The 17,307-nt window shown below is 34.4% G+C and overlaps 1 protein-coding gene across 1 annotated transcript in view; it reads right to left on the minus strand.

The window, feature by feature from the left end:
* Nucleotides 1–17,307, minus strand: part of ST8SIA4 (ST8 alpha-N-acetyl-neuraminide alpha-2,8-sialyltransferase 4) — a 103,431-nt gene that overhangs the window by 70,487 nt on the left and 15,637 nt on the right. Inside the window, 1 exon segment of the mRNA XM_030325622.1 lies at nucleotides 15,731–15,988. Coding sequence (XP_030181482.1) covers nucleotides 15,731–15,988 — 258 coding nt within the window.

Genomic DNA, 17,307 nt, shown 5'->3' on the forward strand with positions numbered 1-17,307 from the left:
TACAACACCCAGTGCTCATCCCAACAAGTGCCCTCCTCAATGTCCATCACCCACTTTAACCTTCTTTTTAAAAGTAAAATTGGTTTTGTTCCCAATTTTAAAACAGTATTTGCATTCACTGCATGGGGAAATGCGCGCGCACACACACACACACACACACTATCACTACCAAAAACAGAAGTTAAGCTAACTCAAACGTAAAACACTTTTAAGTTTCCCTCTAAAAGATAGTCACTGTTAACATTTGGTACCATACTGACTGCCAATATTCTAAGAAAAAAATATTTCCAGTAATGGCATAAGTCAAACAACATACTGAAAAGACTACATTCTGTAGTTCCCAGAATTTTGGTGGATGCCAGTAAAGTAGATATGGGAAGTGGGAGGTCTGATCTCTTAGAAAAATGTCAGGGTCCTTTCCCCAAAACTATACTAAATGATGTTGATGTAAAACAACTTCTCTCCCTTTTGATGATACTTGTATTTACTAGTTCTTCTTTATTTATTTTCTGTGTACCATGACTTCCCAAGGCCTTCACCTTATCATATTTACCAAAACCTGTATGAATCATTAAAAATTAGTTTTGTTTTTCTTTGCCTAAGAAGTGATACTCTTCTCTTAATTTTGAGTCTAACATTTGCTTGACTACATCAGGAAGAAAGGCAACACTCCTGGACCAAAGGAAACAAAAGCCAGATTACAGGATGCAATATTAAGTGGACAATATTATTTCCACAAATTGACTGATGAGAAGCAAATTTATTCACAAAACATGGCAACCAGAAGGAAAAAAAATTGAAACAACAGTGCAAGTTGACAGAACCTATTCCAAAGGTGTCTATTGAATCATAAGAAAATAAAGTCATAGAGTTTCAGAGCCAGAAAGAAATTTATGAGACCATCTAGTTCAACTGACTCATTTGGTATATTGGAAACCTAAAACCCAAAGTGATTTACATTACTTGTTCAAAGTCACACAGCTATATTTAATGCTGATGCCAGCAGGAGGATCCAGGTTTCTGAACTCTCGAATGACTATTATTTCAATTATACTTCAATGGAGAAAATGTACTGCTTAGCAACAATGACCATTTAACTGCAAATATTTACATCTTCTTTGTACCTAGGTCACAGATATAATTTTCACATCATGAATATACTACAAATACATTAATCCTAAACCATCAGAAGAAAGATTTACATTTACTGAATAAATAATTTGTACTTGAATTTATATCAGTCAAGTTCACACATTATCTCATTCTACTTCTATACCCACAAAAAATAGAAGGTAAGGATGATTTTCTTTACATTAAATGTGAAGAAACCATGGCTTACAGAAGTAAATAGATCATTTGAGACTGAATATATATATTAAATGGAAAGGCTAGGACTTGAAATCAGATCTATCTGATTTAAAGATTTATCTCATTGATGAAGGTGTTAACTCTCTTGAGAGAAAAGGTCTTGAGTTTCCCCCTCATTTATCCGGCCTTAGGATATTTTGGGATACTTTTTGCACACACTAAATACATATTAAAATAAAGGAATTTCTAGGGTTCCTGGGTGGCTCGGTCAGTTAATCATCTGACTATATCTTGGCTCAGGTCATGATCTTGCAGTTGACCAGTATGAGCCCTGCATTGGCTCTGCACTGACAGTGTGGAGCCTGCTTGGGATTCTCTCTCCCCCCCTCTCTCTCTCTGCCTCTCCCCCAATCTCTCTCTCTCTCTCTCTCTCTCTCTCTCTCTCTCTCAAAATAATTTAAAGGGCCACCTGGGTGGCTCAGTAGGTGAAACATCTGACTTCCACTCAGGTCATGATCTCATTGTTTGTGGGTTCGAGCCCCACATCAGTCTCCATGCTGACAGCTCAGAGACTGGAGTCTGCTTCAGATTCTGTCTCCCTCTCTCTCTGCCCCTCCCCTGCTCACACTCTGTCTCTCTGTCTCTCTCTCCCTCTCTCTCTCAAAAATAAACATTAAAAAAATTTAGAAAAGGGAATGCCCCACAAAATTGTCCATAGATCATAACTGGAGAAACTGCTCAACACTATAAATTCAGATTGGTGTTTCTTTTGTATTTCTGTGATTTTTTAAATTGTTTTTCCCACCATATTGAGATATAGTTGGCATATAATATTGTGTAGGTTGAAGGTATACAACATGATGATCATATAAATACAAATATATGTGTGTGTGTGTATATATATATATATATATATATAAATAACTGCCAAAACAAAGATTATTAAAATATCCATCATCTCACATAGTTACCATTTCGTGTGTGTGAGGTTTTATTTGTTGTTGGATTTGTTTTGTTAGCCTACTTTGAAGAATGGTTGGTGCCTTGTGGAAATATCAGACATTAAAACGGCATTCCTCATTCTTTTTTTTCATGATAAGTTATCAAAATTTGAAATTTACCCTAATAAAAACAATCTGTCACTGGTTTTCATGTCTCAGAGTAAACATACAACTGAAGACCTCTTGATCTAGTACAGCACAAACTATTATTTCTAATTAAAAAATATGTTTCCAATCTTAATTTAAAAATAAAATATTAAGCTTTGAGTAGGAGAGGAAAAAGCTCTATTGTTGCTTCCTTCCCTTACTGTGTGTACTCAGGAAAGTCACTCAAACTCTTTTTTTTCCCATGGAAAAACAGTTTGTCAACCTAAGCCTAAGTAACTCAGAGGAACTAGTGGGAATCAGTTTAGTTTCTTCAAGATTCATTTTTTGTCATCCAAAACAATGTCACATTTTAAAACATAGCACATTCATATTTATTATCATTTTCCTTTCCATTTAGTATACAGTCCATATCATTCCTTTATTTTCTTAATTTGCCTTCCACTCTAGCTCCACTGTCACTATCTTACTTTGCCCTCATTATCTCTACCTTTTAGACTTAGTAGTATCATTTTTATCCCTCTCTATTTTATCTATTACCTAGAAATCTTCCTGTAATTTAAACTGGCCATGTCATTCCTCTACTGAGTGGCTTTACAGACTACCTGCAAAATGAAGTCCAAGCTCCTTAGCTAGGCACCAGGGACCCTGTGTTACCTGTCTCTCAGCCTCCTTCTCCAGCCTCACCTGCTTCCATTGACCCATACAAACTTCTATTCTAGCATGCTGAAACGCCCCCACAGGCCTGGAAATGCCACTGTCTTCCACACTCAGGTCCCTCTGTGCATCATGGATCCAGTTGGGACTTGGTCTCACTCTCCTTTCTCTCCTTTCTATATTAACCTTCTCAGTCAACTCAAGTGCTACTTCCCTCAGGAAATCATCCTTGACCATCAGCTTATGTCTCCTCTCTGCCTCACCACAAGTGCTTACTTCTCTGTATAACTCTCATAAAGCAATATGCACATTTTTGATCATTACTTTATTTCCTACACTAGACTGTAATCACCTCAAACTTAGAGACTTACTCCCCACTTCCTTACTCCCCACTCCCTTTGTATCTCCACTTCCTGTTAAGTAGGCAGATAAAAAAAATGAAGGTGTTAATGAATAAATTATAAGAAAGATCAAAGCTATGCTATGCATCACTTGAAACAATAGGTGCTGAAAGTTTGTATTTGATTTTGGAGTAGATATTTTGGGCCTATGTCTATTACAGATGAGTTTGCTAGTTGAAAAATAACAAATACTTTAAACCCAAAACTGAAGCCATATTTTGAAAATCTATAGAAGGACTGATCAACTGTCCATTTGCTAATGCTCAACTCATATCAGGAAAAGATAATCTCCACAACATTTTATATTAATATGAATTATATCAACTTTCTCTGTCCTATGAGTTGGATTTAATCACATTTTGCCTCCTCTAGTAACTTCCTTATTCAGTTCTCTTCCTGTTTTTATCTTTGATTTATTTATTATCATGGTCCTTTAATCTGTAAATATGCTATGCTTATATACCTCAAAGTATATCCCACTTCTGCTTACAACAATAAAACCCACACAAGAAGAAACAAACCAACAAACTCTAAGGAACTTTCTTGAACTACAGGATGCTATGTAGATCCTTAATAGGGTATAATGATCCTTCATCTTATAAGCCCAACATACCTGGACAATTTCCTCTTCCACATTGTTTCTCATTTTGAACCTAATAGTTCAATGGTCCCCAAAACCTCTACCTAACCGAAGATCATGGAAAGTATTTGTCTTTATGATTACTGGTCTCTTTGCCTTAGATTCCTGTTTTCCACTTGTTGAACGACAAATCATCTAGATGTACCATGATTGACTTATGCTTTTTTTCATGCTTACATGTTATACAATTCCTTGATACTTAAGCAATTGTTTATGTTTGGATAGATTCCTACAACTGCAAATAGTAAATAAAGGGATACACTATTTGTCAGTTTTGGTAGACATTATCAAGCTGATTTTTTCAAATAATTGTATCAATTTATGTACTTGAAAGCATTTCACAGGAGTTCCAGTATCAACACAACTTAGCACTGAATATGAAGAGTTTTAAAAGTCCTTGCCAGACTGATAGATGAGAAATTGTATCTGTTTATAATAATGTGTTTTTGGAAAATGGGATATGCATTGTAAGTCAAATTTCTAAAACTTAAAATAGTTAATCATTGTCATTTCCATTAAAAAAATGATCTCTTCTAGATAAAGTCTTTTTATCCAAGGAATGATGTCGTTAGGGAAAAAAAAAAAACTCAGACTTTCACCTCAGATCACAATCCATAATGAAGTCCATATTTGGTTTTAAGTTAAATTTTAAAATTCGTAAATAATTATATAAAATGGGAATTCTGCTTTCTACCCAGAACATGAATTGTATGATTAAATCAATAGAAATCATAAAGATAATTAGTTTTATAAAAACTATAAAATTTAAGATCCAAAATATGAATAAAATATTAAGTAAAAATACGGTAGGAAATATATGGAGTAAATATTGCATATGCAATGGAACTATCCCTAAAATATAAAATATAAAGTGGTTATTTTAATCAAAAAGAATGTTTTAAAGTTTATTTATTTTTGAGAGATAGACAGAGACAGAGCATGAGTGGGGAGGGGCAGAGAGAGAGGGAGACAGAATCTGAAGTAGGCTTCAGGCTCTGAGCTGGAGTAAATTATGTGCTGTCAGCACAGAGTCCAATGTGAGGCTTCAACACACGAACCACCAAATCATGACCCAAGCCAAAATCAGACTCTCAACTGACTAAGTCACCCAGGCACTCCTGATAAAAAAAAAAAAAAAAAAATGTTTTTAAGTCTTTCCAATGCCTTGGACCTGACTCATTACCAGAAACTTAGCTGTTTGCAGTTAACACATTTGAGTTAAGGACAAACATTCTCTGTGAAGGTGGAGGGGAAAGAATTAAGGCCATTTTCATGAACATTGAGAAAAGCAGAAATATTTTTCTCTCCCAGAAAAGAGTCTGTTTTGCTGTAAGAGTTACATGCATAGAAGGGCAAGAGGATGATTTAAAGTTTGCCATAAATTACCCACTAGTGGAGAATCAAGAACTGACTAGGTTATGAAAATGCATTGTATCAGTCAAGGGGAATAAATTCCTCCATCTTCTTCTTTTTTAAAGACATATTATCCCTTCCTTTAGGAAACTAGATCATCATAAAGTAAACATTTTTATCTGATTGCCTCAGTTTCCTGAAGAAATATGTATCTTCACTACAATTATTTCTAATATTATGTACTCAGATTTTACAGATGCTCCTATCTAAGAAGTGTTCCTGTCTGTGTCTTTGCCTTTCATATTTATGTTATTCAGTGTCAACTATACACATATTTGATGATTTTGGAGAAAGTTTATCTTCTTGTATATATCAGACAATGAGAATTGTCATTTCTAGTCAATGTCCATGTCTATTGGGAAATGCACTGACAAATTTAATTTTTAACTACAACACTTAAGCATGATGTGTTTTAGTATCATTCATCATTAATTATTTTTATAGTTTATGCATTTCTTTACTATATTTCCCAGCTGACACTATAAAAACACTTTGAAATGATAGGCATATATTATTATTATCACTGAACAGTGGAAAAATTAGACATTTGTTTAATATTATGCTTCTATTAGCAGGAACCCAGCTTTTTGACATCTAGGATATTTCACTATACTACCCTTCATATTTCTGTATTTTCTTCTTAATTGTAAGTGTTTCAATGACCTTTACTTATATATGACTCCTCTTAACATATTAATTTTGAAATCCAGTGTTATATGATCTCTAAGACAACAATACATGAACACAAACTGTATTTTTCTTAAGCCCAACATTAATTTTTTCATCCAATAAATATATAGCATATACTTCAGTATATCAGTTTTGGTGCTAGATCCTGAAGATACAGGCTAAATAAATTAGACATATTGGGAGTTCCAGCTTACCTAGAGCTTAGTGTCTACATATACTGAGATGTCCAATACATCTCAAACCTTAAAGCACCTAAGAACCACCTGAGCACTGTGACCAAATGCACATTCTGACTCAACAGGTCTGCTGCAAATTTTGAAATTCTGTATTTCTAACAAGCTTCCAGGTGATGACAGCATTGGTAGTTCAGAAGTACAATTTGAACAGCAAGGATTTACTTATATAAATATGTATGTATAAATATATGTAGGTAGGTAGGTAGATAGGTAGATAGATAGATAGATAGATAGATAGATAGATAGATAATTTTAACTGACCTCTCATTGCTGATTTTATATTTTAAGGAAAAAAATGAACGAAGAGGAAATTAGGAGAGAGTTGGTTGAACATGTCAGGAACCAAGGATGATGATTAACAAAGGAGAAACTGAGCAAATACAAGATAGTTGTCTAGACTGGAGGGAAGATGGGGGCAGTATAAAATGGAGAAAAAAGCGGTACAAGGAAAGAAATAAATAAACAAAATTAAATTTGAAATTCCAACTAGCCCGAACAGAACAAAAGGTGTTTTACAGCCTTCAGTTAACCATTTCTTAATCACTTCACTCTTACTTGCTATTCCTAGCATCTCTGTTTAAGCACAGTGAAGAGCAGCATATGATGGTCAAAAATATCAGTTGCTGTTTGCAACTGTTAATTTACTCCTCTCTCAGAGTCTTCCACCTGATGTCAAAGTGGTACAGAGCAGACCATATTTATTTTATCAGACTGGACACAGTCTCCCTTCTATAAAAACCCAGTAGGGACAGGTTGCCTGACTTTTCCTCCAATCCCCAGATATTGAAGGAAAAGGAAAGAATACACCATCGCTTTCCCACACTTAGGTGAGGTGAGAAGAATAGGGTAGATGCAGTGAGGATTTGTTCTCCACCATCTCTCAGTATCAATATTAAGAATTATCTGAAATTTCTGTTGTCATCAGAAAACTACTATTACTAAGCTCATGAAATTCTTGAGTAAAGACAAATATTAGAATGTACTGTTTTGTAAGTTCACATGGGTGTAAATTATGTGAAAAACTTAAAAAAATAACTGAAGGAAAATTTAAAAGCACTTTAAATATTACAAAATCCAAAGCAATTTTCACCACTAAATAGTTGTAAACTTTAAAATATACAATGTTATAATAATTTTACAACTACATGAAGTTAAAAAAAAGACTTAAAAGATACTTTTAAACAGATTGTGTAAAAGTAGCTTTATAAACCTGTTTTCCTTTGCCTATGATGATATAAAATGATACATACTGTCTTCTAATTCTTGAAATTCTTGAAATTTTACAGCATACTTTTAGATATGTATGTGTGGAATGAATGGGGCAGAGATTTTGTAGAGGCAATTCTATCACTCTGTGGGCTCTGTGAGTAGGTAAATTGTAATACTTTAAGTAAAGATAAATACTTTATACAATGATCTCAGCTTCTAAATTAAAAAAAAAAAAACAAAAGCATAGAAAGCATATACCTTCTTTCAATATCATCTACAATGAACTGGGCTTGTACTCCTGAATTCTATACTGGGCAATGGTTTTCCTGTGCAGTGTTGATTCTCTCTCCAATATTTAGCATATGTCAGGCCACCCAAAGAAAAACTATAAAAAATTAATATCAATAGGATAATTTATTTAATGCTTACCAGTTTTTTAAACTTAATGATGAAGGTTCTAGTGATATCATTATTCTTCTTCATGTGATATTAAAGAGCTATCAAAATTAAATTTGGCTCAGAGAAAGTACTATTAGGATTGTTCCATAGATTGTACATAAAGCCTAAAAGTGCGTCCAATACCTTACAGTATAACTATAGTAGAAGTCACCATGCCCTTTAGACTGAGTTGAATATTGTTCCATATCTTGTGAAAGTGATTGAGTCTATTGAAGGCTTGGTTATTTCTATAAGTTGTGTAGCTGTTTGGTATGTTCTGTTTAGTGTATGTTGGGCTGTGAGACAGTTTGTGGCACTATACTAATGCCTTGTAATGCTCTGTGATATCTTCTTATAATGTATTGTATGTGATATCTAAAGGTTAGTCACCTATCTAGAATTCTTATGGGATATTTCAATATTTCAAAGACTTCACATAAAATTCTGAGTTTGAACAGTCTCATTCAGTATAGGAAGCATACCTTATTCTCTTTCAAATATGTTGTATTGTTCTGTACAACTTGAACTAATGGAGCTGACCACAGACAAATATTTTAAATTTACCATGTGTGTTTAGAGATGTCTCATTTCAGGGATTATTTCTGACCCCACACAGAAGGAATGCAAGAAGGAATGTATAGGTAATCATTTCTATAACTGTGCTCCACTCATGACTGGCCTGAATGGCATGGTTGGCCACAACAGGTTTGTTGTATGAATAAACTAATGTAGTAAGTTACTGATACTTTTGAGAAAATAATTACAGTTTATTTTTTAACACATTTTCATTTTACATGACAATTAGCATCATACCAAACAAATGTGTTTCGATGAGTAGAATTATAGTTAATGTGGCACCTGGATGGAGAAGAATTTTAGAGAATTATTTGTGGAAACCTCTAAATTTACTGGTTCTATAAATACTGGTACAAAGGAGTGTTTCACAATTTTAAAATCACATATATTTTTCCTTCTTTTGTCTACAGACATCTTTTAAAATGATGTTAGCAGTGTAACAGTAGCCCACTGAATATTTGGAATGTCTTTTTATTAATTAATAAAACAAAGCTATCATTAAGCCTAAAATTATACTTCTCTTCACTTAAAAATGCCATAGATATAGAATTTATTTGAAGAGAAGAAGAGTTATCCCAGACAGGAAAAGAAAATATTGGAGATAAAATCATACATCCCATAGAATTCTTTTGTATAGATCCTGGTCTGTGCCAACTCTATGGATGCAGAGGCACATAAGAGAAAGTCATAGTTTCTTATGGTTTCAAGATAACAAATCCAGAGTATTCAAAGTGCTTAGATCTGAAGAAGTAGATGTAATGAATAATATTAAAATATTTCCTTTCCTGCCATTTGTGACAACGTGGTTTGAAATTGAAGGTATTATACCAAGTGAAATAAGAGAAACACAAATACTGTATGATATCATTTATATGTAGAATCTGTTATTTAAGTGCATTTTCCTGTTATTTAAGTACATGTAAATATGAGACATAGATTTTACACATAAATTCCATATTTAGTCAGTCATTAGGGAATCCAAACTAGGCTTTAATTGATTTTCCTTTTTTTTTTTTTTTACTTGAAGCATCACATAGACCAGGGCTTTTACTTTGTGTAATATCCCACTGAAACCATCCTTTAATTTAATTAGTTAAGTGATGAAACAAACTTCCACTAAGGGAGTATTTTGGTTTGTTTTTTTTTTTTCTTTTTTTTTTTGTTTAAGGCAATATTTCTTTTAAGACAAGAAAGGCATGACAATGTGTGTGTCTTTGTATTTATGTAAAACTACCACTATACGGGCAAACATACAAATGGTCACTTTTCACAGGCTAATTTTAAAATACTTATGTGAGGTATTAAAAATAACATTTTCTGGGGTACATGGGTGGCTCAGGTCGGTTGAGCGGCTGACTTTGGCTCAGGTCTTGATCTCATGGGTGCTGGGTTCGAGCTCCACAACAGGCTCTGTGCTGACTGCTCAGAGCCTGGAGCCTGCTTTGGATGCTGTGTCTCCCTCTCTCTCTGCCCCTCCCCAACTTGCGCTCTGCCTCTGTCTCTCAAAAATGAATACACGTTAAAAAATAATAATAATAAAATAAAATAATAAAAAATAATATTCTCCAAAATTATACTTCACAGGTCAATGATGCCACGTGTATGCACCATATACCCTCCTCCCCCCAATAGGACAACAGCTTAGAACAAGAGATTCCCGTTGCCGTATAATAATACACTTATACATCATTAAACAAAAAAAAGCATTTTATTCCTTTAAAGTCTTTCTGAAAAAAACTAAAAGTGAAGCTTAAAATTTAATTAATGTCAACTGAAGATTTTATCTAAAAATAATATTTGGTTTATAAAGCTTGAGGTTAAGTTGAACGTAATACTTCTATGTATGTGATCTTTGAGGAGTCACTGAACTAATCAGTGCCCTCTGCAAGCAGACCAGGCATAATTTATCTCTCTCTTAACAAACTTACTAACAGGAAAAGTGGGAAACAAATAAACAACCTGGAAACACAGGCTATGCATGCAACCAAATGACCAACACCATCTGTAGATATGCAGATATATGTGCAGTAGGTATCTAGGATGGTGAGATATTTGAAAGATTCTAAAGATTGTTACCAAAATTTGTAACAACTTCAACCAGCTTGATATGGATAGAAAACTAATTCAAGGAATGAGTCTCCCATTGAGTTTTAAAGCAAAAGTCCTTTGTGGTATTCTAGAGTAAAAGAAACATATGTACAGTAAAAAAAAAAAAAAAGACACATATACTCAGAGAAGGAAAAGGTATTTGGCACATAGATGATGTGGCAGAACTCCATGAGAAAGGCAAGAGCTTTAGGAAAGATTGAAGTTTGGTTTAGTGATATGTCACTGAAAACTATTGCATCCATGAGACTCAAAGGAATGAATTCTCCAAACAGCTATTACACAACCAATATTGTTTTCCTGCAGAGATTATTTCTTTCCAATCATAAGTGGACTTTGGCTAAAGTTTTCCTTATAAAACCAGAAACCTAATCCAGGGCTGTATTGCCCTAGTACATACTATTATCTAGAATATTCCAACTTCTATTTTTGGAAACTAGTAAAAACTTCGGGGTAGGAGAAGAAAATTAAAATAATTATAGTGATAATTTTCATGCCTTCATTAAGATCATTATCCTAATTTTTTTACACTTCTTGGTAACTCCATAACACAGTTATAAGCTTATAGAATTGGTCATTATTTTGCTCTTGTAAAATAAGTTTTAAAAATAAAATAGCAGGGAACCTGGGCAGCTCAGTTGGTTAAACATCTGACTCTTGAATTCAACTCTGGTCATGATCTCAGGGTCCTGAGATTGAGCCCCACATCGGGCTCCATGCTGAGAGTGGAGCCTGCTTAAGATTCTCTCTCTCTCTCTCTCTCGCTCTCACTCTTTCTCTCTCCCTGTGCCTCTCTCTCTCTCCCTCTCAAAAATAAATATATAAATAAATAAATATTAAAATAATCATAGCTCTATACATGGAAAATCCGATAGACTCCACCAAAAGTCTGCTAGAACTGATACATGAATTCAGCAAAGTTGCAGGATACAAAATCAATGTACAGAAATCAGTTGCATTCTTATACACTAACAATGAAGCAACAGAAAGACAAATAAAGAAACTGATCCCATTCACAATTGCACCAAGAAGCATAAAATACCTAGGAATAAATCTAACCAAAGATGTAAAGGATCTGTATGCTGAAAACTATAGAAAGCTTATGAAGGTAATTGAAGAAGATTTAAAGAAATGGAAAGACATTCCCTGCTCATGGATTGGAAAAATAAATATTGTCAAAATGTCAATACTACCCAAAGCTATCTACACATTCAATGCAATCCCAATCAAAATTGCACCAGCATTCTTCTCGAAACTAGAACAAGCAATCCTAAAATTCATATGGAACCACAAAAGGCCCCGAATAGCCAAAGGAATTTTGAAGAAGAAGACCAAAGCAGGAGGCATCACAATCCCAGACTTTAGCCTCTACTACAAAGCTGTCATCATCAAGACAGCATGGTATTGGCACAAAAACAGACACACAGACCAATGGAATAGAATAGAAACCCCAGAACTAGACCCACAAACGTATGGCCAACTCATCTTTGACAAAGCAGGAAAGAACATCCAATGGAAAAAAGACAGCCTCTTTAACAAATGGTGCTGGGAGAACTGGACAGCAACATGCAGAAGGTTGAAACTAGACCACTTTCTCACACCATTTACAAAAATAAACTCAAAATGGATAAAGGACCTAAATGTGAGACAGGAAACCATCAGAACCTTAGAGGAGAAAGCAGGAAAAGACCTCTCTGACCTCAGCCGTAGCAATCTCTTACTCGACACATCCCCAAAGGCAAGGGAATTAAAAGCAAAAGTGAATTACTGGGACCTTATGAAGATAAAAAGCTTCTGCACAGCAAAGGAAACAACCAACAAAACGAAAAGGCAACCAACGGAATGGGAAAAGATATTTGCAAATGACATATCGGACAAAGGGCTAGTATCTAAAATCTATAAAGAGCTCACCAAACTCCACACCCGAAAAACAAATAACCCAGTGAAGAAATGGGCAGAAAACATGAATAGACACTTCTCTAAAGAAGACATCCGGATGGCCAACAGGCACATGAAAAGATGTTCAGCGTCGCTCCTTATCAGGGAAATACAAATCAAAACCACACTCAGGTATCACCTCACGCCAGTCAGAGTGGCCAAAATGAACAAATCAGGAGACTATAGATGCTGGAGAGGATGTGGAGAAACGGGAACCCTCTTGCACTGTTGGTGGGAATGCAAAATGGTGCAGCCGCTCTGGAAAGCAGTGTGGAGGTTCCTCAGAAAATTAAAAATAGACCTACCCTATGACCCAGCAATAGCACTGCTAGGAATTTACCCAAGGGATACAGGAGTACTGATGCATAGGGGCACTTGTACCCCAATGTTCATAGCAGCACTCTCAACAATAGCCAAATTATGGAAAGAGCCTAAATGTCCATCAACTGATGAATGGATAAAGAAACTGTGGTTTATATACACAATGGAATACTACGTGGCAATGAGAAAAAATGAAATATGGCCTTTTGTAGCAACGTGGATGGAACTGGAGAGTGTGATGCTAAGTGAAATAAGCCATACAGAGAAAGACAGATACCATATGGTTTCACTCTTATGTGGATCCTGAGGAACTTAACAGGAACCCATGGGGGAGGGGAAGGAAAAAAAAAAAAAAAAGGACGTTAGAGTGGGAGAGAGCCAAAGCATAAGAGACTGTTAAAAACTGAGAACAAACTGAGGGTTGATGGGGGGTGGGAGGGAGGGGAGGGTGGGTGATGGGTATTGAGGAGGGCACCTTTTGGGATGAGCACTGGGTGTTGTATGGAAACCAATTTGTCAATAAATTTCATATATACAAAAAAAAATAATCATAGCTCAGAAAAGTATAATTAACCTCATGAAGTTCTGTTCCTAAAATCACTCCCCCATTTGCAAATGCTCAAAACCAATAAGTGACTTGCAACAAGGAGATAATAAAGTTCTGGAGATACAATGCACAGCACCATGATTATAGTGAACAATACTGTACTATAGACTTCAAAGTTGCTAGAATACCCAATCATTTTCACTATAAGAAAGAAGTGGCAATTATATGAACTGGCAGAGGTGTTAAGACAACAGTCTTAATTTTAATCAAAGGTGAGGCTGAACCTAATAAGTTATATAGATCCCAGTGCTAAAGCTTAGAGGGATGTAAGAACAAGGATTTCAGTCACAGGTGATCCTGTATTCCTCCAGTATTAACCAAACTTGAAAATTCTTCTCTTTATATTGCAACAATTTCCACTTATGCTATAAATCTTTACTTCTTTATTATTCCTGTCCTCTGATTTTCAGTCTCTTTAGAAATTCTAGAAGCCTTAGTTTCTTCTTCACAACCATACTTCACACAGACTTCAGTGGTTGGAGCTCATTACCTCCACTTCCAATTTAAATTTCCCTTTTTCTTTCCCAATTTAAATTTCCAATTTTTCTTTCCCTTATTATTTTTTTTTACCTCCTCTTTGGATACATTATTGTTTGTATATCTAATTTTTTTTTTTTTTTTAACGTTTATTTATTTTTGGGACAGAGAGAGACAGAGCATGAACGGGGGAGGGGCAGAGAGAGAGGGAGACACAGAATCGGAAACAGGCTCCAGGCTCTGAGCCATCAGCCCAGAGCCCGACGCGGGGCTCGAACTCACGGACCGCGAGATCGTGACCTGGCTGAAGTCGGACGCTTAACCGACTGCGCCACCCAGGCGCCCCTATTGTTTGTATATCTACATGTTGACAGAGTTTTTTCTCCCCCTCAATCCAATCAATCTTTGACCATGCATCCAATTGAGAAAAAGATAATAAAGTAAAATGTTTGTAGTTCTATTCATTGTTATGAAATGTATTCACCTGATAGTGTGCTATTATGATTTTTCATGGCCATTATTACTTTATGAAAACATTGCTGCCAATTTATGATTAATACTTATATAATTATATTTATTTTTAAGGCTATATTTCAAAGAAATATCTATACTTTTATCTTTCAAAATCTATACTTTTACAGGCTGAATTCCAGCATAACTCTAGGTTTTCAACATAGCAAATTGGTATGCTTTCCTATGTTGACATTGAGCTATTTCATATTTAAACATACATAGTTCATTCATTCAGAAAATTTTTTCTGAAGAACGAAAACAAGCCAACAAATATGTTCAGATGCATGAACTGGAAATTAAAAACCAGTACCTATGACGTCATCACAATCCCATTTCTATGGCTGTTTGTTTCACCTAAGGTTAACCAAACACATGACTCATCAAACATCTGCTCACCATCAATGAAAAACAGGGATGTTTAATTATGTGAGAAAACTCAAAAACTAAACCATACTAACATACATAAATATATAGAGTACTGTAATGAAGGCAATTTGGTGAAAGATATCAAATGTAACCTTGCTTATGTACTTTTTGAAAATTTGCTTTATAAACTTGTTATGTTCTTAGAGTCTGCTAAATAATTGTCATTATAAGGGTAAAATTACTTACATCTATTACACCATTACATAGATGTTCATAATCTTTATGAATAAATAAATATAATTTCTTATATATAAAAAGGATTATAAAATTAACGACTAATTAACCAATAATTAACTATTATTTATATTAGTGAATTAATTAATTAACATTAAATTAATTGATATCAAGGAAAACGATTAATGAAAGTCAGTTTCTGTGTATTAAATCTAATAAAATTTTCAACTGGCAAAAAAAAAAAAGCTGGTGTGACACTTACTGCTACAATAAGATCACCTTTTCTTTCAATGACACAATAATTTTAACTTCATTTTCCAGGGTAAATGTAAATTTGGAAACTATGCAGAAAAACACAGCATACATAAATATTTGTTTGATTTTTCAATAATCCTTAATATCGATACTAGACTTACACTCTTCTGTCAGTTTTCTATTCCTTAGTAAAACATCTTTGAAGAAATTACAATCTTTAGGAACAAAAGAAAGCTCACCTTATTACAAAGTTGTGACTGTCAATCTCCTTTCCACATTCACTATCGAGCAGAATGCCAGAATTTCCAACAACTGCACAGGTCTTAAATCTGCGATTTTTCATTGGTGACACTTCAGGTAGGAGGCTGTGAAGATCCTGAGAAATATTTAGTGTCCGACGCCTGTCGAGTACATAGTGTATGACATCACCAGGCTTAAAACTGCTCTTGACCACCGAGACATCTCGTTCTGCATCTAGGAAACGAAGAATGTTCTTCCTATATGTGAAATACAAAGTTTTCCATTAATGACAACATAGCCGAGAACTGGTGATATGCACAAAGTAACAGGTAATAAAATATAAATTGGTAAATTACTAATCTTAAATTGTCAGGTGGTAATTAAAGCAACCAAATAAGTGAATTCTATTGAAATTGAATTCGTCCTTAAAAAATCATTTGCACATACATTCTCAATGATTTGTCAAATAAATATAGTATACACATCTATTTATAGAGTGAAAAAAGGTCCCCATCTATCAAAAGATATAGAAAAAATAATTTATTCTGCTGCAGGCACTCTGGGAAACAAAAGGGAGTTTCCTCAGAAAGTTAAAAATACAACTACCCTATAATCCAGCAATTGCACAACTAGGTTTTACCTAAAGGATACAAAAATACTAATTTGAAGGGACACATGTACCCCAAAATGTCTATAGCAGCATTATCAACAATAGCCAAATTATGGAAAGAGCTCAAATGTCCCTCAATTGATGAATGGATAACGAAGATGTGGCACTTATATGCAATGGAATATTACTCAGCCATCAAAAAGAATGAAATCTTGCCATTGGCAACAATGTGGTTGGAGCTACAGTGTATAATGCTAAGCGAAGCAAGTCAGTCAAAGAAATACAAATACCGTATGATTTCACTCATATGTGGAATTTAAGAAACAAAACAGATGAACATGGGGGGATGGAAACAAGAAAAGAAAGGGAGGTAAACCATAAGAGGCTCTTTTTTAACTATAGAAAACAAACTGAGGGTTGCTGGAATAAAGGTAGGTGGGGGATTGGCTAAATGGGTGATGGGTATTAAGGAGGCCACTTGTTGGGATGAGTACTGGGTGTTACATGTAAGTGATGAATCACTAAATTCTACTCCTGAAACCTATATTACACTATATGTTAACTAGAATTTAAATAAAAACTTGAAAAAGGCCAAAAAGAAAATTTTATTAAATAAAACAAAAATGCTGTGACTTGACTTTGCCTAACTAGATATTCTGCTAGCTTTAGTTAATTTTCTATAGTCATATTGTTTTGTTTTGTGTTCTGTAGTTAAGGTAAATAGAAATAACTTAAAATGGTTTGGAATTATACCTTACTTAACTCTATTAAAAGGATTAAACCTCCCAATAAACCTATACATTAACTCAAATCATGTATATATTATAATTATTTGTAGAAGGGTTAAAACTACACTGTATGAAAGTTTTCTTTCAAGAATCCAGGAAGAAAGATGGGTACATTAGAGGAAAAAAAATGGATAGATAAAATACCTCACTATGCATGGCAGAGATAGCTAATAGTTCC

The sequence above is a fragment of the Lynx canadensis genome, chromosome A1 (genome assembly GCF_007474595.2).
Source record: "Lynx canadensis isolate LIC74 chromosome A1, mLynCan4.pri.v2, whole genome shotgun sequence".
Taxonomy (NCBI): Eukaryota; Metazoa; Chordata; class Mammalia; order Carnivora; family Felidae; genus Lynx; species Lynx canadensis.